At 46.1% G+C, this 21,352-nt stretch overlaps 1 protein-coding gene across 6 annotated transcripts in view; it reads left to right on the top strand.

Moving 5' to 3' along the window:
• LOC140394161 (hexosaminidase D-like) overlaps positions 1-19,578 on the top strand; it is a 170,285-nt gene extending 150,707 nt beyond the window's left edge. For all 6 annotated transcript variants that reach the window (XM_072481089.1, XM_072481090.1, XM_072481093.1 and 3 more), the window contains one exon: positions 15,336-19,578. In XM_072481089.1, coding sequence (XP_072337190.1) covers positions 15,336-15,519 — 184 coding nt within the window. In that variant the 3' untranslated portion in view covers positions 15,520-19,578. The remainder of the gene's footprint in view (positions 1-15,335) is intronic.
• The last annotated feature ends 1,774 nt before the right edge of the window (positions 19,579-21,352 follow it).

Below are 21,352 nucleotides of genomic sequence, written 5' to 3'. Positions count from 1 at the left end.
TCCGTTAGATCAAAATGTTGCCTCATCTGGTTCCATGTCTTTAGTGTGGCTCCACCACCGGCAAGGATGTGTATTTCGTCGGGGGGGGGGGGGGGGGGGGGGGGGGGGGGGTGGTAGTGTTGCCGTGGCGAGGGCCCGGGGAGTCGTTCCCTTGCAGGAAGACTCCTCCATCCTTGCCCATTTCATGGTAGGTTCACGTATCCATCCCCTCACTCTCTCCGCCTAACTGCCCAGTAGTAATATTGTAGATTCGGCAGAGCCAGACCGCCCATAGCTTTCCCCCTTTTGCGGTGTTGATTTGAGGATTCTTACACCCCCCCCCCCCCCCCCCCCCCACTCAAACGCCATGATCATTTTATTTATGCTGTGGAAATACGCCTTGAGGATGAAGATCGGTATAGATCTGAATAGGAAGAGAAACTTCGGCAGTACGTCAATTTTGATCATCTGCACCCTCCCCGCCAGGGAGAGCGGGAGCGTGTCCCATCTCTGTAGGTCCTTTTCAACTTACTCCGTCATGCTGGTCAGATTTCACTTGTGGATCTGCGTCGTCATGGGCTATCTGGATTCCCAGGGAACGGAATTTGTTTTGGACTCGTTTGAATGGGAGTCCCTCCAGCTCTGTCCCTCCCCTGGCTGGGTTCACCGGGATTGCCTCGCTCATGCCCAGGTTGAGTTTGTAGCCTGAGAAGGCTCCGAACTCTTACAGGTGCTGAATGATTGCTCTCAGGCCTTTCTGTGGTTCCGAGATGTAGAGGAGGAAGTCATCCGCATAAAGTGAGATTCTGTGCTCTCTGCCTCCTCTCGCAGTACAATTGCCAGGGGTTCAATTGCTTTTATAGATGTCCGCGGGAACCCGTCGGGTCCTGGCGCCTTCCCCACCTGCATGGAGCTGATGCGCTCCATGATTTCTCCCAGATCTATTGGTGCTTCCTGTTCCCTCCGCCTGTCCTCCCCCACAACTGGCATGTCCAGTCCATCGAGGAACTGTTTTATTCCCACGTCCCAGACGGAGGGGGGGGGGGGGGGGGCGGGGTTTGGAGGTATACAGCCCACGGTAGAAGGTCTCAAATGCCTGCTTGACCTCTTGACTCGGGTACCAGTCTGCCTCTGCACTTTCTCCCTCGTGGCTGCCTGCTTTCTCAGTTGGTGTGCCAGTAGGCGGCCAGCAATCAATTGTTGCCTGGCTGCCGTCTCTTCCCTGTCTCTGCGAGCCTTGTGGGCTATAATTTCTCCCCTGATCACGGCCTTCAGTGCCTCCCAGAACGTGGATGGCGAGACTTCCCCATTCTGGTTATTAGTAACGTACTCGCCTATGGTCTGTGATGTTTTCTGGCGGAAGGCCTTGTCGGCCAGTAGATCCGTGTCCAGCCTCCCTGTGGGGCAGCCCATCTCCAATCTCACATCCATGTAGTGTGGAGCGTGGGGATTTCCGCCATGGTCTTCGTTATGAAGTCTGTGAAGTCCCAGTTGGGCATGTACACATTTACCAGTACTACCGATGCCCCATCTAGGCGCTGACCATGACGTACCATCCACCTTGGTCCGTAACCATCCTTGTCTCCGTGAACTTCGTCCTCTTACTAGTCAGTATGGCTACTCCCCTAGCTCTTGTCCAATTGCATGAATGATACCACTGTCCCACCCAGCCCTTTCTTACCCGCAGTCCGTCCTTCTCCCTCGGGTGTGTCTCCTGCAGGAAGATTAGGTCGGACTTCAGGTTTCTTAATTGGGCGAAGACACTGGATCATTTCACTGGGCCGTTAAATCCCCTGACATTCCAGGTAATTATCCTAATGGGGGGGGGGTTTCTGTCCCCCCCAGTCCTGCGGGATCAACCATACTTACCTGGTGGACGCGCCCCTGAACTCCGGGGTTTCATAGAATTTCATAGAATTTACAGTGCAGCAGGAGGCCATTCGGCCCATTGAGTCTGCACCGGCTCTTTGAAAGAGCACCCTACCCAAGCCCACACCTCCACCCTATCCCCATAACCCAGTAACCCCACCCAACACTAAGGGCAATTTTAGACACGAAGGGCAATTTAGCACGGCCAATCCACCTAACCTGCACATCTTTGGACTGTGGGAGGAAACCGGAGCACCCGGAGGAAACCCACGCAGACACTGGGAGAACGTGCAGACCCCACACAGACAGTGACCCAAGCCTGGAATCGAACCTGGAACTGTGAAGCAATTGTGCTAACCACCATGCTACCGTGCTGCCCTTTTGTTAGGGGCTGGCCAAAATGGCCACGGTCACCGTTCTCACCATGAAGCTGGACTCCTGCACTCCGGATTTCCATTTGTCCAGGGGGCACCCAACATGGCCGCCAACTGTGTGTACGCCAAGTGGATGCACTCCGGGGTCTCCCTTTGTTTAGGGACCCTCCAAAGTGGCTGCTTGTGGCACCATCTTGTTTCCACCGCCTGCTCCCTGTCTGCCAAAGCCAATCAGAGTGGCAACTCTTTTTCTTTTCCCACCCGGTTTCCTACATACACTTTGTTGTTCCCCCCCCCCCCCTACCCGGCCAGGTGGCTCCTCTCTACAAGAGGTGCGTCGCAGCGCCTCCTTACTGCCCATTTTCTGGTGCTAGCCCTCCCTGCTAGTACTGAGTCTCCCATTCCAGGGCTGTTCTAGCCCTTTGCCTATGCCCGCCGACTGCCTGTTTTCTCTACCTGTCCCCTCTCCTGCTTTTCCCTGTCCTTGCTCTCTCCTGTGACCGGTCTTTCTGGTCAGAACAAGGCAGTAAAGTCCCGTGCAAACATATAAAATTATCCACGAGTCTCTGATACTGTTTATTTCAGCAAACCTTATCCGGCCACCCTTCATCACTGTCTCATTTGTTCTTTGCCCAGGCTGTTGGCCAGTACGAGGTCATTTGCCTCCACCAGGGTATTGAAATAGTACTCCTTCTCTGGTGCGTGACCCAGTGTCTGGCCGGAAATAACATGTTGAATTGCACCCCACTTTTATAAAGCGCCGACATTGCCTGACTAAACTCGGGCCTTTTTTTGGCAAGGAATGCCCCATAAGACATAGGAGCAGAATTAGGCCACTTGGCCCATCACGTCTGCTCCGCCATTCAATCATGGCTGATATTTTTTTCATCCCCATTCTCCTGCCTTCTCCCCATAACCCCTGATCCCCTTATTAATCAAGAATCTATCTATCTCACTCAGTGATTTGGCCTCCACAGCCTTCTGTGTCAAAGAGTTCCACAGATTCACCACCCTCTGGCTGAAGAAATTCCTCCTCATCTCTGTTTTAAAGGATCATCCCTTTAGTCTGAGATGGTGTCCCCTGGTTCTAGTTTCTCCTACAAGTGGAAACATTCTCACCATGTCCACTCTATTCAGGCCTCGCAGTATCCTGTAAGTTTCAATAAGATCCCCCCTCATCCTTCTAAACTACAACGAGTACAGACCCAGAGTCCTCAACCGTTCCTCTTACGACAAGTTCTTCATTCCAGGGATCATTCTTGTGAATCTCCTCTGGACCCTTTCCAAGGCCAGCACACCCTTCCTTAAAAAAGGGCCCAAAACTGCTCACAATACTCCAAATGGGGGTCTGACCAGAGCCTTATACAGCCTCAGAAGTACCTCCCTGGTCTTGTATTCTAGCCCCTTTGACATGAATGCTAACATTGCATTTGCCTTCTTAACTGCCGACTGAACCTGCACGTGAACCTTGAGAGAATCGTGAACAAGGACTCCCAAGTCCCTTCTGCTTCTGATTTCCTAAGCATTTCCCCATTTAGAAAATAGTCTATGCCTAAATTCCTCCTTCCAAAGCGCATAACCTCACACTTTTCCACATTGTATTTCATTTGCCACTTCATTGCCCACTCTCCCAGCTTGTCCAAATCCTTCTGCAGCCCCATTGCTTCTTCAATAGTACCTGTCCCTCTACAGATCTTTGTATCATCTGCAAACGTAGCAACAGTGCCTTCAGTTCCTTCTTCCAGATTACTAATGTATATTGTGAAAAGTTATGGTCCCAATACAGACCCCTGAGGCACACCACTAGTCACCGGCTGCCATCCTGAAAAAGACCCCTTTATCCCCACTCTCTGCCTTCTGCCAGTCAGCCAATCCTCTATCCATGCCAGGGTCTTACCCTTACCACTATGGGCTTTTAACTTATTTAACAGTCTCCTATGCAGCACCTTGTCAAAGACCTTGTGGAAATCTAAATAAATCACGTCCACTGGTTCTCCTTTGTCTAACTTCCTTGTTACCTCCTCAAAGAACTCTTAACAGATTTGTCAGACACAACCTCTTTGACCAAGCCGTGCTGACTCAGTCCTATTTTACCATACACTTCCAAGTACTTCTCGATCTCATCTTTAATAACAGACTCTAAAATCTTACCAATCACCAAAGTCAGGCTAACTGGCCTATAATTTCCCGTCTCCTGCCTCCCTCCCTTCTTCAACAGTGGTGTTACATTAGCCACTTTCCAGTCCTCCTGCCTCCAGTGATTCCTGAAAGATCATCACCAATGCCGTCACAATTTCCTCAGCTATCTCTTTTAGGACCCTGGTGTGTAGTCCATCTGGTCCAGGTGACTTATCCACCTTCAGACCTTTCAGTTTCCCCAGACCCTTCCCCTTAGTAATGGTCACTGCACTCACCTCTGCCCCCTGGTTCTCCTGGAGCTCTGGCATCCCACTGGTGTCTTCCACCGTGAAGACTGATACAAAGTAACTATTCAATTCTTCTGCCATTTCTTTGCTTCTTATTACTTTTCCAGCCACATTTTCCAGTGGTCCAATGTCTATTTTTGTCTCTCTTGCGTTTTATATATTGAAAAAAACTCTTCCTGTCTTCCTTTATATTACTAGCTAGCTTTCCCTCATATTTCATCATCTCTCCCCTTATTGCTTTTTTATTTGTGTCTGCTCGCTTTTAAAGGCTTCCCAATCCTCTGGCTTCCCACAAATCCTCGTCACTTTGTAAGCTTTTTCTTTAGCTATTATGCTGTCCTTGACATCCCTCGTCAGGCATGGATGCCTTGTCTCCCCTTAGCATGTTTCCTCCTCCTTGGGATGAATTTCTGTTGTGCCTCCCTAATAACCCCCCAAAACTCCTGCCATTGCTGTTCCACTGTCTTCCCTGCTAGATCTGGATTCTATGTCCTTCCCATGTGCTCGCCTTCGTCTGTCTAGTATAGCACAGGATCCTCTCACGGTCCTGGTATCGGTGCAGCTTCGTGATGATCGCTCTTGCCTGCTCCCCCACCTTGGGCTTTGGCCTGAGCGACCGGTGTGTCCTGTCGAGTTCTGGGATTGGAGAAGCTGTCCCTCCCGACTAGGTTGCCCAGCATTTTGGTGATGTAGTCTGTTGGGTCTCTGCCCTCGATGCCTTCCGGCAGGCCCACGATCTGCACGTTCTGCTGTCAGGACCCATTTTCCTGGTCCTCTACCTTCCCGTTCAAGCTTCCCTGGGTCGCTACCAACCGTTTCACCTCTGCTTCCAGAGTGATTATCCTGTCACTCTGGTGTATCGAAGCTCTCGAGGTCTTGGATTGTCCTCTCCTGTGCATCCACTTTCTTTCTCAGTCCGTCGATCGTCCTTTGTAGAGAGACCATCGCCTCTGTCACCACCACCTTCACTGCCACCTTGATCTTGATTCTAATCACCTCCTTCATGGCAGCCACCTCCTTCTTTGGGAAGGTCCTCCATCCATCTCCTGGTGGCGGGGGGGGGGGGAAGCTGATGCCCAGGTCGACGGTCTCTCCCCTCTTTTGGGCGACTGGGGCCTCCTCACCTTAGGAGTCCGTTGGCTTATCCGCTCATTGTTCGTGGCCCTTTCCGCCACTTCTGCCCTCCCTCCAGCCTCTTGATCTCCCGTTTGCTGTTATTTTTTCCCTCGGTTGGGGTTTTGTTAATGGTTTCTCGGTCAAAATCCATATAAAAGTGTCTCTTTTGGTTCTGGTTGGGAGGAGAGCCACATGACATGTCTGCTCAGCACATGACCAAACCAGAAGTCTTCAAGATCTTTTCTTTGTCCAAGAATTGATGCAGCCGTATCATCATCACCCTCGGCGGCACCCCCAACAGCAACCCCCTCAGCACCCTGTGCGTCCTATCCACCTTGAGAGGCCGGTCGAAGGGGCCTTCCCCATCAACTTCTCCAGCATGCTTGCCAAGTACTTGGTGGCCTCCGCTTCCTCAGGCATCCCGATAATCCTCAGCTTCTGTCTCCTGATCCTCTCATTTCTCTCTTAGCCTCTTCTGCTGTCCAAAACCACCCCCAACTACGTCTCCAACGAGGCCATTTGCTCCTCATACACCCCCACCGCCTCCTCCACCTTCTGAATCAGCAACATCCAGCCTCTGCTGCACTCTCAATCACCGCTCTGAGCGACTCTGTCACCTTGGCCAAATCCTTCCTCTGCTGCTGGAATTTTCCATTCACAACTCCACCAGCTGCTCTGCCGACCACTGGGCGGGCAGCACTGCCCTCTTGTCCTCCGCCATCTTCACCTCTGGTGCACCACCAAAACATTCCTGCTCCAGCTGCTCTCTTTCTCACAGCACTTCATGTTCTCTGATCCATACCTGGCCTCACCAGAGGAGTATTACCTTCCCTGGGCACTCACACACCTTTTGCCCTCAAAAGAAAAACCCGAAGGGGTAGGGAAGGACCAACAAAGTCCACTTGAGCGGGAGCCGCCAAATGTGCAACCACTTACTTCATGGTCACCAGCATAGTTCCCTCTGTCGTTTATTTCTAAGTCATGTTTTGATGGACATTCAACTCTTGTTTGGGTTTGCCCGCAAATTTTCACCATCTGTCAATGGTCATAAAAGGATCCTTGCCCTTATCACACACTGAGCTGGTGATATGGTATTATTGGAGGAGTATCTGTTTTATACAAAGGATATAAACTATAATGCTTCAATATTCAGAGAAGTAGTAGATATGTTTACTAGCAATAGGGTCTGATTTGGCACAAAGTGAACTTGTAAAGTCTGTCAGCACTGGATTGTCCATGCTGGGACAATCTTTGCTGGTCGAAAGTGTCTTGCTGTCTGCAGGGCAATTCGTGTTGTGCAAGAGGATTCTTCAGAGCTGGGCTACTGAAGTGTATTCCTGAGAATGAGAGTTTAGTGGATAGCATGTTTATAGATGTGGCCTCCTCACAGTGTAAGCAGGCAGCGAGGGAATGGAAGACTGGCAGAGAGTACAACTCGCACGCCAACCAGAATTCCACTTGGAATACTAGTAAGAGTGATGGTTCCTCTTGGGGGTGCAGCCAGAGCCTAGTGCATGGCCCTACAGCTGGCTCAGCTGAACAAAGGGCAGGAGGAAGATTGGGAAAGAAATAGTCATATGAGATTTTAGTGAGGAGAACAGTCGGGCATTTCTGTAGTCACAGATCGAAATCTGAGATGACATGTTGCATCTCTGGTGCCAGGCTCAAGAATGTCACTAAGAGCACTCTTCGGTTGGTGGCCAGCCAGCAACAATGACATTGTTAAAAAGAGGGATGAGGTCCTGCAGGCAGAATTTAGGAAATTAGAGACTAAACTGCCCAGTTTCTGTAGTCGTTTCTGGATTACTTGAATATTGCAAATGAGTAGAGAAGTAGGAGGATGCGAGCTGGTGAATGCACGGTTGGAGAGATGGTACAGGAGGGAAGGCTGTTGTTTCCTGGGGTATTAGAACTGATTCTGGAGAGATGAAACTACAACTGGATGGGTTGCACCCGAACAGAACCGGGACCATTGACTCTGCAGAGTGACTTCGTAATTTTATTTTGTAGGTATTGAACAAACTCTGCAGAGGTGTTGGAACCAGGAGGTAATGTTGGAGAGGAAATCCAAGGTCGATTTGGGAGACACAAATATCACAAGAGTAGGAAAGGTAAAGTGTCAGCTGTGTGACAAGGGAACATTTAAGAAGGAATGTAATACGATCTAAATTAAGTTTGCGGTGCATGTATGTGAGCAGATGTAGTATGGCAAAGAATGTTGGTGAGCTGCATGGAAAGATAGCCGTGGCAAAATATGATAATGTGAAACTGAGACCTGACTCAAAAGGTGGGTCAGGGTAGTAAATATTCCTGAAACTTGTGTTCAAGGAAGGAAAGAAAGCAAGAGGAGGGCAGTATTGATTAAAGAAAATATTGCAGTGCTGCAGAGAGAGGATGTCCGAGATAGGCCAAGGCCACAATCTATTTTGTTAGAACTAAGAAACGATAGAGATACCATTAAATTGCTATAGTCCACAGATAGGAACTTTATGGAGGAATAAACTTTCAACAACAAGTGCAAAATTTCTAGAGTAATTATAGCGGGCGACTTTAATTATCCTAATATATACCGGGATAATAGTGTAAAAGGCAGAGAGGGCAAAAAGTGTGTTCAGGAGAATTTTCTATATAAGGAAGAAGAAGGTGGCTTTTTGCTGGATATGGTGCTGGAAAGGAGGTGGCTCAGATGGATCAAGTGTCGATAAGGGAACATTTAAGAACAATGATCATTGTATTATAAGGTTTAGGTTGGCTCTGGGAAAGCACAATGAGCAGTCCAAAGTGAAAATAATGGGTCCTAACTTCTGTGGAGTGGCAATCTCAGTTGGTTTGCCATTCCACTCCTCATTACTTAGCTTGAAATGCAGCTTCACCTTTCTCGCCTGACCTTCGAATTTGGGCCAAGTCAGAAGAGTGGGCTCGTAAGATTTTGCATCAAGGGCAGCCGAGTCAAAGCTAAGGACGACGTGTCCTCGCTTTTTTTATGCAAGGTCGGTTTGAGCAGTGGGAGAGAGAACATCCTAAGTGAGACACAGCCAGAGTGAGTGTGGGTATTGCTAATTTGGAACACAATGGGAATTTAGTGCAGCGGGGAAAGTGGTGCATTTTGTTTTGCTTTCTAACTTTGTAAATCTTCAAAGAGTTGTCTTGCCCTGCTGCAGCAGTAGAGGCTACAAGGACGAAAACTGACTAGTAAGTAGTGGATAAGGTTGAGTAAGTATTTACTACTTTTATCATTTATAGTTTGTATGATCTTCTTGTGGTTTATAGTTTGTAAGTGCTATACTCTGTAGTAACGAGGACCAGGAAAGAAGGGCCCTGGAGTGATTGATACTAAGCATCTTCCAAAGGTTTAATATAAAGGGATACGTTATGGCAGAAGAGCTCAAAGCTCTGGTGCGCTCCATGTGGGAAGCTGGGAACATTTCCAATGCCCAAGGCTAGCATGTGTATAAGACCTGTCTCCAGATGCAGCGCCTGGAAGCCTGGGTTTCGGAGTTGGAGCAGCAGCTGGGAACACTGTGGAGCATCCGCAATGCGGAGAATATTGTAGATAGCATGTATAGAGAGGTGGTCACACTGCAGGCTCAGACTCCAAAGACAGCCAGGAAGGGAATCGGTGACCACTAGGCAGGTAGTGTGGCTATTCCCCTGCAAAATGGATATAGCGCTTTGGATAATGTTCAGGGGAATGGCCTCTTCAGGGGAAAGTGGCAATAGCAAATTTGTCGCACGGGGCTGGCTCTGCTGAACAGGGGAGGAGTAAAAAAGTGGGAATGCAATAGTTATAGAGGGGAACAAATGGGAGTTTCTGTGTCTGCAAATGAGACTCCAGGATGTATGTTGCCACCCTGGTGATAAGTTAAAGATGTCTCGGAGCAGTTACAGGACATTCTGGAAGGGGAGGGTGAATAGTCAGAGGTCATGGTACACATTGGTATAAATGACATAGATAAATAAAGGGATGAGGTCCTCAAAGCAGAATATAGGGAGTTAGGAAGTAGGTTGAAAAGTAGGCCCTCAAAGGTACTGATCTCAGAATTACTACCAATGCCACATACGAGACAGAGGAGAAATAGCAGGATATATCAGATGAATATGTGGCTAAAGAGCCGGTGTGAGGGGGGAGGGACCAGTACAAACTGGCCGGGTTACACCTGGGCAGGACCGGAGTTGATGTTCTAGGGGGAGTGTTTGCAAAAATGGTTGGAGATGGTTTTTACTAAATTAGAAGGGGGTTGGGATGAGTCCAAGGAGGGGGGGAATAGAGGACAAGAACAAAAGACAGAAAGGTAAATAAGAAAAGTGATGACCAGAATCAAACAGGGCCACAGTAAAAAATAGTGGGAACGGGGCAAGTAATGTTAAAAAGACAAGCCATATGCCTTGTGCGTGCAGAGCATTTGCAATCAAGTTAATGAATTAATCGCATAGGTGTGTGATTGATGAAGACAAATGTAGGTCCCTTACTGTTAAAAACATGTAATGGGGAGCAAAGAAATGGCTGATCAACTAAATACATACTCTGGTTCTGTCTTCACAGAGGACATAAATAGTGTACCAGAAATGTTAGAGAACAAGGGGTTTAGTGAGAGACAGGAACGGAAGGAAATCATTATTGGTAACAAAATGGTGTCAAGGAAATTGATGGGATTGAATCCAATAAATCCCCAAGGCCTAATAATCCACATACCAGAATACTTAAGGACGTGGTCCTAGAAATAGTGGATGCATTGGTGGTCATCATCTTCCAAGATTCTGTAGACTCTGGAACAGTTCTTACAGATTGGAGGGTAGCTAAGGTCATCCTACTGTTTAAAAAAGGACAAAGAGAAACAGGGAATTCTAGACCAGTCAGCCTGACATTGGTCGTGGGGAAAATGCTAGAGTCCATTATTGAAGATTTTGGGCTGGATTCTCCACAGCCCGCCGCCAGTAGCAGAGTTCCTGTTGCTGCAGAGAATCCAGTGTCGGCCAAAAACCAGGATTGTTGCCCGTTCCGCTGCTCCGCTCCCCCGCTTGCAGCGGCATCAAAGTTCATACCCCGCGCCAGTGGGAGGATGCAAATGGAGCAAATACTATTAACGGGCTGGGCACCGGATTCTCCAAGCCTGTGTGAATCTCCAGTCCGCTGGGTGAGAATTGGTGCAGGTATTTCCCCGCGTGGCTCTAGTGCGGTGGGCTAAGGGGGTAACTCTTTTAAGGAGTTGCCCTCAAAGTCCATCGGAGGGCCATCATCTTCCCCTGCCCCTTCCACCACCCACACCCACCCATAAAAGAGACTCCTGTTTGGAAATGTTTTCTACAGCGAAAGAGGAAATGTGAACAATTAACTGTCTTTTGATGTGGTCCAAGAGCTGTCAATCACAGCTGGATGTTTATAAACACCTAGCTGTTAATTTCACAGGAGGCTGCAGAAACTGGCAGATAACCTAAGCGGAAATCTTCTATTGGCATATACATAGTATAAAGATGGTAAAAGGAGGAATGGGGCCAATTAGGGATCTGAAAGGGGATTTACCAGGATCAAATGAGAGAGGGAAAGAAGGGTGGAAATTGCTTCGGCATTGGCCATAATCTTCAAATCCTCCGGAGCACCTGGAGGAAACCCACGCAGACACTGGGAGAATCATGCAGACTCCGCATAGACAGTGACCTCAAGCGGATATGAAATTGGCTGAGTGGTGGTGTAAGAGTACTGCAGAATTGTAAATATTTTAAAAGGGTGTAAATATAAGCCCAACAACTATAGGCCAGGCGTGTGGTGGTGGGGGAAGCTTTTCAAAACTATAATTTGGGACAAAATTAAGTCACTTGAACAAATATGAATTAATTAAGGAAAGCCAGCAAGGATTTGCTGAAGGCAAATTGTGTTTAACTAACTTGTGTTTTTGAAGAAGGAACAGAGAGTTGATGAGGGTGATGTGGTGTACATAGATTTCTAAAAGGTAGTTGATAAAATGCTGCATTAACTTGTTCGCAGGGTTAGAGCCCATGAAATAAAAGGGACAGTAGAGGCATGGATATAATAATAATCTTTATTAGTGTCACACGTAGGCTTACATTAGCAATGAAGTTACTGAAAATCCCCTAGTCACCACACTACGGTGCCTGTTCGGGTACATAGAGGGAGAATTCAGAATGTCCAATTCACCTAACAAGCATGTCTTTCGGGACTGGTGGGAGGAAACCGGAGCATGCGGAGGAAACCCGCGCAGACACTGGGAGAACGTGCGGACTCAGCACGGACAGTGGCCTTGAGTGGATATGAAATTGGCTGAGTGACAGAAACATAATAGTGGTGAAATGTTGTTTTCCGACTGGTAGAACATATAGAGAGATGATCCCCAAGGGTCAGTATATTATATTTCAAAATTTGCAGATGACAATACTTGCAAGTATTATGAGCTGTGAAAGGGATTACGATAAACTTCAAAAGGATTGAGATAGGTTGGTGGACTGTGGCAGAATCAGAGAAAAGTGTGAAGTAATTCATTTTTGTTAAGATGAATGAGGAGAGACAATATAAAATAAAGGGTTGTGTTAAAGTGGTTATAGGAACCTAGGGGTATATCTGCACAATAATTGAAGATGGCTGGACAGGTTGAGAAGCAAAAGAGAAAATGCTGGAAAATCTCAGCAAGTCTGACAGCATCTGTAGGGAGAGAAAAGAGCTAACATTTCGAGTCCGATGACTCTTTGTCAAAGCTAACAGACAGAGAAAGTGGGAAATATTTATAGTGTGGAATGAGAATGAAAGATGAGTGATAGCCACAGAAACCCAGGGAAACAGTGTGCTAATGGCCACAGAAACCCAGGGAAACCGTGTGCTAATGGCCACAGAAACCAAGGGGAAAGAGTGCTAATGGCAGTCCCCAGAGAGAACAAAAGATGTCAAAGGTCAAACAGCAGGGAAACTAACATCAGAGGATGAACTGTAGATGTGGGGGTAGGGGAAGGGGGAAGCAAAGAGGAGAAAGGTGAAGGAAAGGTGGATAAGATTTGGGGGGGGGGGGATTAAATATATATAAAGAAATGGTAAAAGACAGTTGAAATGAAATGAAAACAAATGGGTCGAGGTGGGGTAGAGCTGATCATCTGAAGTTGTTGAATTCGATGTTCAGGCCAGAAGGCTGTTGCGTGCCTAACCGGAAGATGAGACGTTGTTCCTCAAGCAACAGGAAGGTCAGGGTCCTGAATGCGCACAGACTGAAGATGCTCAGCAAAGCGATCTCCCAGTCTGCGTTTGGTCTCTCCGATATAGAGGAGACCACATTGGGAGCAGCGAATGCATTAGACCAAATTGGAAGAGATGCAAGTGAAACGCTGCTTAACCTGGAATGAGTGTTTTGGGCCTGGGATGTTAAGCACAGAAGAGGTAAAGGGGCAGGTGTTCCACCTTCTGCGATTGCATGGAAGGTGCCATGGGTGATGGGAGAGGTACTGGGTATGGTGGAGGAGTGGACTAGATTGTTTCGGATGGAACGGTCTCTGCGGAATGCTGACAGAGGGAGTGGGAAGATGTGTTTGGTGGTGGCATCACGCTGGAGTTGGCGAAAATGGCAGAGGATACGGAGGCTGGTGGGATGAAATGTGAAAATGAGGGGGACTCTATCCTTGTTCTGGGAGGGAGTGGAGGGGGTGAGGGTAGTGGCGCGGAAGATGGACCGCACACTGTTGAGGGCCCTGTCCACAACTGTAGGTGAGAAATCACGGTTGAGGAAGAAGGAAGACATTTTCGAAGCACCATTTTGGAAAGTGGCATCATCAGAACAAATGCGACGGAGGTGAAGGAGTCGAGAGAAAGGGATGGAGTCCTTACAGGGTGTAGAGTGCGAAGAGCTGTAGTCCAGATAGCTGTGGGAATCAGGGCTTGTAATGGATAGTCTATTGCCGGAAATGGAGACAGAAAGATCAAGGCAGGGAAGGGAAGGGTCTGAGATGGACCAGGTGAAAGTGATGAAGGGGTGGAAACTGGAAGCGAAGTTGACAAATTTTTCCAGGTCCGGGTGAGAGCATGACGCTTCACCAAAATAGTCATCAATGTATCGGTAAAGGAGTTGTGCTAGGGGACCCGGATAGGCCTGGAACAAGGATTGTTCCATATACCCCATAAAAAGGCAAGTGTAGCTAGGACCCATGCGGGTACCCATTGCTGCACTTTTGATTTGGAGAAAGTGAGATGAGTTAAAGGAGAAGTTGTTGAGAGTTCGAACGAGTTAAGCCAGGGGGAGGAGGGTGGTGGTGATGGATGGGGATTGTCCGGGCCTCTTTTCGAGAAAAGCGAAGAGCACTCAGGCCATCCTGGTGTGGGATGGAGGTGTAGAGGGATTGCACATCCATGGTGAATAGAATGCAGTTAGGGCCTGCGAACTGGAAGCTGTCAATCTGATGCAGTGCATCAGAGGAATCCCGGATGTAGGTGGGAGGGAATGGACCAGAGGAGTGAGGATGGAGTCAAGATAAGAGGAAATAAGTTTGGTGGGGCAAGAGCATGCTTTTATCCAGATTGAGAAGCAGTTCATAACGCTTACAGTTTTACAAATAAAAGGCATACAGAACAAAAGCAACGATGTTGTGATAATCCTCTGTAAAACACAAGTTCAGCCTCAAGTGAAGTATTATTCCGTTTTGGGCACTACACTTTAGGAAGGATTTGAAAGTATTAGAGAGGGTGCAAGAAGGATTAACATGTACCAAGGATCAGGAACTTGAGCAACAAGATAGCGTGGAAAAATTTGGACTGTCCCTCGGAAAACAGGTTAAGAGGAGATTTGATGGGGCATCAAGGTGGCACAGTGGTTAGCGCTGCTGCCTCACAGCGCTGAGGAACTGGGATTGATCCTGGCCCCATGTGGAGTTTGCCACATTCTCCTCGTGGCTGTGTGGGTCTCACCTCCAAACCACCACCACCACCAACCACCATTGTCTGTTGTGCTGTAAAAGGGGTGTTTCTTGCCTCTCTGCGCCCCAGGTACTCCTCGGCAATGCACCCTGCTCCTGTCTCGCCCAGCCTGAGTATGGAAGGTTGGGCGAAATGGGGCTTTGGCATCCCAGCGTGGGTAAGTCTGTTGAGAGTGGCAATCCGCCAGAGATTACCACTCTGAGGGAGTTGCAGGCCATTGAGAACCGGAGCGCACTGATTTAATTGATTGACAAAAGAAGGAAGGGTAATATGAGGAAAAACCTCATTACACAGTGAGGGGTTAAGATCTGGAATTCACTCCGAGAATGTGGTGCTCATATGTAATTGTGCCTTTCAAAAGGGAATTAGAAAATTATGTACTGTAACATTCAATGATTCTGTTCTAATACAGTCTTGCGTTATCTCTGGGTTTGTCAGTCTATTTTAGTGTGTGGAATAAGTGGGGTTATTGCCTGATTGAATGTTGTATTTTTGAGAGGGTTGATCAGTTCTGGGAGTGTTGGTGCAATCTTTTAGTTTAGCATTTATCACTGCAATCTGACAGCGTTCAGTTTTCTGAGAAATCTGAATTTATGCAGGGTCTGATTGTATTTAAAGCGATATTTATTATGCAAAATGATAAACTTAACTGTAAAATATGTTCAGTGTTCACAAGCAGTGGGAAGAATACTTGGGAAATTTCCGCCTGGAGATGGAAAAGATTTACTTCTCTGACACCGTGGAGGAATGGATGGAAGTGAACGTGAACCCGTACATGGATCCGCTGAGAGCGTTTGTGAAGGATTATCACGATATTATGGCACTAAATGCTAAACCAAAGCAAAACTAGAACATCAACAAGAAATAAATTTGGTTGAACCCCACCACTGTACTATTTCTGTTACAACATGTAGAGATCCAGGATCAAACTCAACAAAGCACAAAAGCTGGATCCCACTAATTTGGGGAAAAAATGAGCTTCTGAGGCTGTGTGACTCCCTTGCCTTTACCAGTTTGGGATCTGATCGTCAATTGCATTCCAGAACTTTTATGTTCACAGCTGCAGGAAGCTCTCTAACATGCCTCTCACTCAACATATTAAATTCCACTAGGAATTCTGTTTTGCCACATGGTTTGTTAGGTACCACTATGACCAACCACTGCTTTTGGGCACAGCAGGTGATTTCATCCAGAGGAATTGCAGAAGCAAAGCAACTCGCTCCAGCTAAAGCATTTCCAATTACTGAGGATATTGCACAGAGAACTGAGAATGTGATTCCTGTGGTGCAGTGACATGCTTGTTGCATAGTCACTTGGAGGATGTGTGAGCAGTGCGATAGGACTAGGACTTTGCCAAAATCTCAGAGATGATCTTTGATTTCATTTTTTTTTAAGTGTAGTTTTCACCTGACACTTATCATCTGATGTAATGGATTGGAATCATTTGATCATCCTTGTTGATATTTTGGTTAAGGTGGGGAGTTCACTGTAAGGGGTCTGTTGGTTTTACCTGTTCTCTTTATAATTGCTGCTTTCTATTGGGGTAAATCACTATTTCATAGCTAATTAAACATAAATAAATACTTAGAATGGGGTATATGAGGGCAGCATGGTGGCGCAGTGGTTAGCATTGCTGCCTCACGGCACCGAGGTCCCAGGTTCGTTCCAGGCTCTGGGTCACTGTCCGTGTGGAGTTTGCACATTCTCTCTGTGTTTGCGTGGGTTTCGCCCCCACAACCCAAAGATGTGCAAGGTAGGTGGATTGGCCACGCTAAATTGCCCCTTAATTGGAAAAAATTAATTGGGTACTCTAAATTTATTTTAAAAAGAATGGGGTATGGTCTAAGAAAGATATGCCATTTAAGATTACATTGAGGCTGAAGCACAAAAGAAAATAAATGGAGTGTGTCCTAGAATGTTTAGGACTTTGCTCAGTAGCTGTTGTCAGAGAAGCCCTCTGCAAAAGGACAGACACAAAGACTAAACTGTACAAAGGATTCTTAATTTATAAATGTTTAAACTGAAACACTATTAAAACAAATAGGTGCAATGTCCAGGCTTCAAGAGGACTGTTTCCTTCTAATTTACACAAGTGACCTTGTAGAACTGGTACTGTTATTTGCACTGAACACCCATGGCACTTTGTAAGTTTATGGCTGTGTTTACTCTTCTACAGTTCTCTTACATTTTGTCTCCCCTCCCCCAAACACACAACTTGTAAAGTTGTAGTTAACATGTATGTCTTTTAAATTTGCTTTTAAAAGCTCTTGTCCTACAAAGGTCACAATGGGGTGGAGAGAGCAGAGTCTCTATTGCCAAGTAAACAAAAGAACCAGAGATGAGAAGAGAATAAAAGTGGTTATGATCTAGATTGCACTGAAATGGTGGTGGAAGCAGATTCAATAATAACTTTTAAAAGAGAAATAGATTAATACTTGAAATGGGGAGAAAATGACAGAGCTATAGGTAAGAGCATGGGAGTGGGACTAATTGGATAGCTCTGTCAAAGAGCCAACAAAAGTACAGTTGGTCAAATGGCCACCTTATGTGCTGTAGGAGATGGATGAAAATGCACTCTGGATATTGGCTATATATGTGAGTACTGCATTGCTTGAACATTTCTGAGGAATGAACATCAATCCTATTTGAAAAATACCTAATTCTCGCCACATTTCAGTTTCATCCCAGTCAGGAAATGGTGCAGACCAGATTTAGCTGGGCTCCCAGCTCAGCCCTGCTGGGATTTCGAGATTAGCATGACTTATCCACTTGAGCTGTGCAAGTATTTTTATTTCTGAAATTCCAAATTAGCCAAGTCTTTCATTTTTTTTAAAACGGGGAGAAAATGAAGTGATCAATAATTAAATCACACCAATAATTACAAACACAGCAGCAAGTATATTTTACCCCGGTTTTCATTTCCCACTTAGTTAACCAAAGGATGAACCGAGTTTATTTTCACATTGCATTCATTAATCTTCTGGTGAAGGATTAGTAGTGAATGTCTTCTTCCCAGTTAACAAATACGTTTGCTGCTACCTGGTTGGAATTTTTGTGAGGTATGGAACTTATACTTTTTGGGGAAGAAAATTGCAGGTGTCTCGGGGAAAAGGGTAGGGAATTGGGACCAACTGGATAGCTCTTCAAAGAGCTGGCACATAGGTGATGGGTTTAGTGGCCTCCTGTGGAGTAATATTCTACAACAACTATTCCTGTGCACCTTATAGCAACTGGTGAACGCAAGAATGACTCTCGGTGGGCTTTATTACAAATGTCATACTTTGCTAGTGGGGAACTGAGAGTTTTTGTTCTGCACTTCCACTGACACAACAGACAAATCCCATTAATGGCACAGTCAAAATAGACATCCCCCATCTAAACATCCTCCACTGATAAGCCAGCACAGGCACCTACCTCTAAAAGTGCTGTACAGTGCAGATCGGCTTCTCACACCAACAAATTGAGAGGAATTCAGTAGATCGCAAATGTCCCCATGCAGTGTTACTACAATTATGCAGCTTTTCCTTCAGGCTTTTTCTTGCCTGGCTGAAGCTCGAACTACAAAGCTGAAAAAGATAAATATTTGCTGAGAACATCCATCTCCGTAATCCACATGCAAAACCCTGCTCAAAATTTGACAGCTGTGCCAAATTCCACCACAACATCTGAGACAACCCACAACCATTCTACATAAAATCTCCTAACATTCTTAAAAATAAAAGTCAATTTGTTCAATGCCCTAATGTTAATGGATTCTCTGAAAATTTTAGGATCCAAATCTTTACCAATGTGAATTAGTTCTTCTTTCACCTGGGCCGTCCATATCTGTGTGACACATTTTGTTGAAATACAGCCAGTAGTTTTTTAGGTACATACAAACCGACTAACAAGCAGGGGTGAAAACATCACCACCCACCCACCTTTGGGATTGAGATTCACTAGTGTCAGAATTTGGCATCAACTGTGGCTTGGTGATCGCTTTTTTGCCATAGTTGGGAGTTTGTGAATTCAAGAACCATTTCCGGGTGTGCATATCTAGCCTGATACTCGAAGTGCAGTACTGAGAGAGAATTGCACTGTTCGAGGCACTGCCTTTTGCATGTTACGTTAAACCAAGGTCCCACTAGGTCTCTAGTGTAGATATAAAAGTACACCTGACACTATTTTGAACAGCAAGGTGATTCTGTCTGGTATTCTGGCCAAATTTATCCTATAACCACTAAAATGGATTATTCAGTTATGTTGCTGTTTGCAGACCTTGTTATGCTTAAATTGGCTACCCTGTTTCTAACATTGCGCCACTGACATTTCAAAAAGTATTTAATTGGCTGGCTGTAAAGTGCATTGATATGTTCCAAGATTGTGTCTGATACGAGATTATGTGTCTAATGCTAGATTGTGCAATTCTTTCTTTCTCCCAATAAATGTAGCTTGGACCAGTATGTTTCATCTGTGTACGCATGAAGCCACCAGAAATAAAAAGGAAGAAAGTAAAGTATATTAAAATGGTGCGAATGCAAACACTATGCACTACTCATGAAATAAGCAAACTCATCAACATCAATCTTGGGATAAAGGCAATTGCTTTGAATGGGGATAAGGGTTAATTAGTCTGCTGGATAGAATATTGAAATGGGCAAGTCTGGACGGTGGTGAATACTTTTGGTGCTGGTCAAGAGAGGGTTAGCTTTTTATGGCAATCTCCAAATGCATGCCCTTACTTTGGTATGGAACAATTTCTATTTTCTTTTTATGGTAGCATGGGTTATTTTTGCTACACTGTGATCCTGTGTTTTCAATGCACAGTTTGTTCATGTATCTGTGTACAATCTATATTCTGTAATGCTGTTGTGATTTTAATCCTTTTGATGTAATTACTTGGTTTTCAATAAAATGTTTCACAACCTGAGTTCGTGCATTAGCTTCGGTAAAAGATTACTTTGACCCAACAGGTTATTTACAGTATAATATTTAGCTCATGTCAGATTAATTCTGTCCATATGAAAAGGCAAACATGTTAGTGTCATCTTGGCCCAGTTGGTAGCACGCCCATCTCCGAGTCAAAGTACTGTAAATTTAATAAGGCAAAAATATTGCAGCTGCTTGAAATCTGAAGTAAATTCAGAAAATACTGAAAAAAACTCAGACCTGGAAGCATCTGTGGAGAGAGAAACAGTTAATGTTTCGAGCCCTAGGACTTCTTCAGAACTAAATTCGAGCTATACTGCATGACTTAACCTAAACCTACTGCAAAAAGAAGGGAGTGCTAAGCTATCGGAAGTACTGTCTTTCAGCTGAAATGTTAAACTGTCCCTCTGTTCAGGTAGGCATTAAAATTCCAAGGTCCTTTGCATAGAGGAACAGGATGGTGTCCTGGCCAACATTTTTGGCTTTGACCTACAACACCGAAATTGGCCATTTGTACTGTTTGCTGTACTTCAATGAGGCACAATTGGCATTGTGTCTGCTTAATGATAGTGAGTGCACTACTAAAGCAATTAATTGCATTGGAATCTAACTGATGTAACATGTCACCATGGATGGCCTGGAAGAATGTGGTGAAATGTGCCTGAAAGATGGCAGATGAATTGCACCGGTAGTTTGCATCATTCTTTACAGAAGCGGATATAAATATCATCTCAGAAGCAGCTTTAAATCAGGAAATAGAAGGGAGGAATGAACTCTGGAAAATTACAATCACCAGGTACTGAGTAAATTGGAGCTTATAGCTGGCAAATACCTGAGCCCAGGTGGACTTAGAGGCTAGTGAGATATTTGATGCATTGATTTTAATTTCCCCAAATTCCCTAGCCTCGGGCAAGGTCCCATTTGACTGGAAGATAGCCAATGTGACTCCCTCATTCAAAAAGGGTAGGAGACCGAAAACAGGAAACTACAGGCCAGTTAGTTTGATCTTGTTAGAAACATAATTAAGGGCGGCACAGTGGCGGTGGTTAGCACTGCTGCCTCAGTGCTGTGGACCCGAGTTCGATCCCGGCCCAGGGTCACTGTCAGTGTGGAGTTTGCACATTCTCCTCGTTTGCATAGGTCAAACCCCCACAACCCAAAGGTAGGTGAATTGGCCACGTTAAATTGCCCCTTAATTGGAACAAAACAAGATTTTGGGGACGGCACAGCAGTTAGCACTGCTGCCTCACAGCACCAGGGTTCGATTCTGACCCAGGGCGACTGTGTGGAGTTTGTTCATTCTCCCCGTGTCTACGTGGGTTTCCTCCAGGTACTCTGGTTTCCTCCCACAATCAAAAGATGTGAGATTAGGTGAATTAGACATGTTAAATTGCCCCTTAGTGTCCAAAAGGTTAGGTGGGGTTGCAGGGGAGTGGACCTAGGTAGGGTGCTCTTTCAGAGGGTCAGTGCAGACTTGATGGGCCAAATGGCCTCCTTCTGCACTGAGGGATTCTATGATAACAGTTATAACTTCTAACAGGGCACTTGAATAGGTTAAAGGCAATCGGGCACAAGATAAATCCTGTTGAACCAACCAGTTCTTTGAGGAAGTAACAAGGGCAGCATGGTAGCACAAAGTGGTTAGCACTGTTGCTTCACAGTGCCAAGGACTCGGGTTCGATTCCCGGCTTGGGTCATTGTCTGTGTGGAGTCTGCACGTTCTTCCCGTGTCAGCATGGGTTTCCTCCGGGTGCTCCGGTTTCTCCCACTAGTCC

The sequence above is a fragment of the Scyliorhinus torazame genome, chromosome 17 (genome assembly GCF_047496885.1).
Source record: "Scyliorhinus torazame isolate Kashiwa2021f chromosome 17, sScyTor2.1, whole genome shotgun sequence".
NCBI classification, from domain to species: domain Eukaryota; kingdom Metazoa; phylum Chordata; class Chondrichthyes; order Carcharhiniformes; family Scyliorhinidae; genus Scyliorhinus; species Scyliorhinus torazame.
This window is presented reverse-complemented; position numbering and strand designations above follow the sequence as displayed.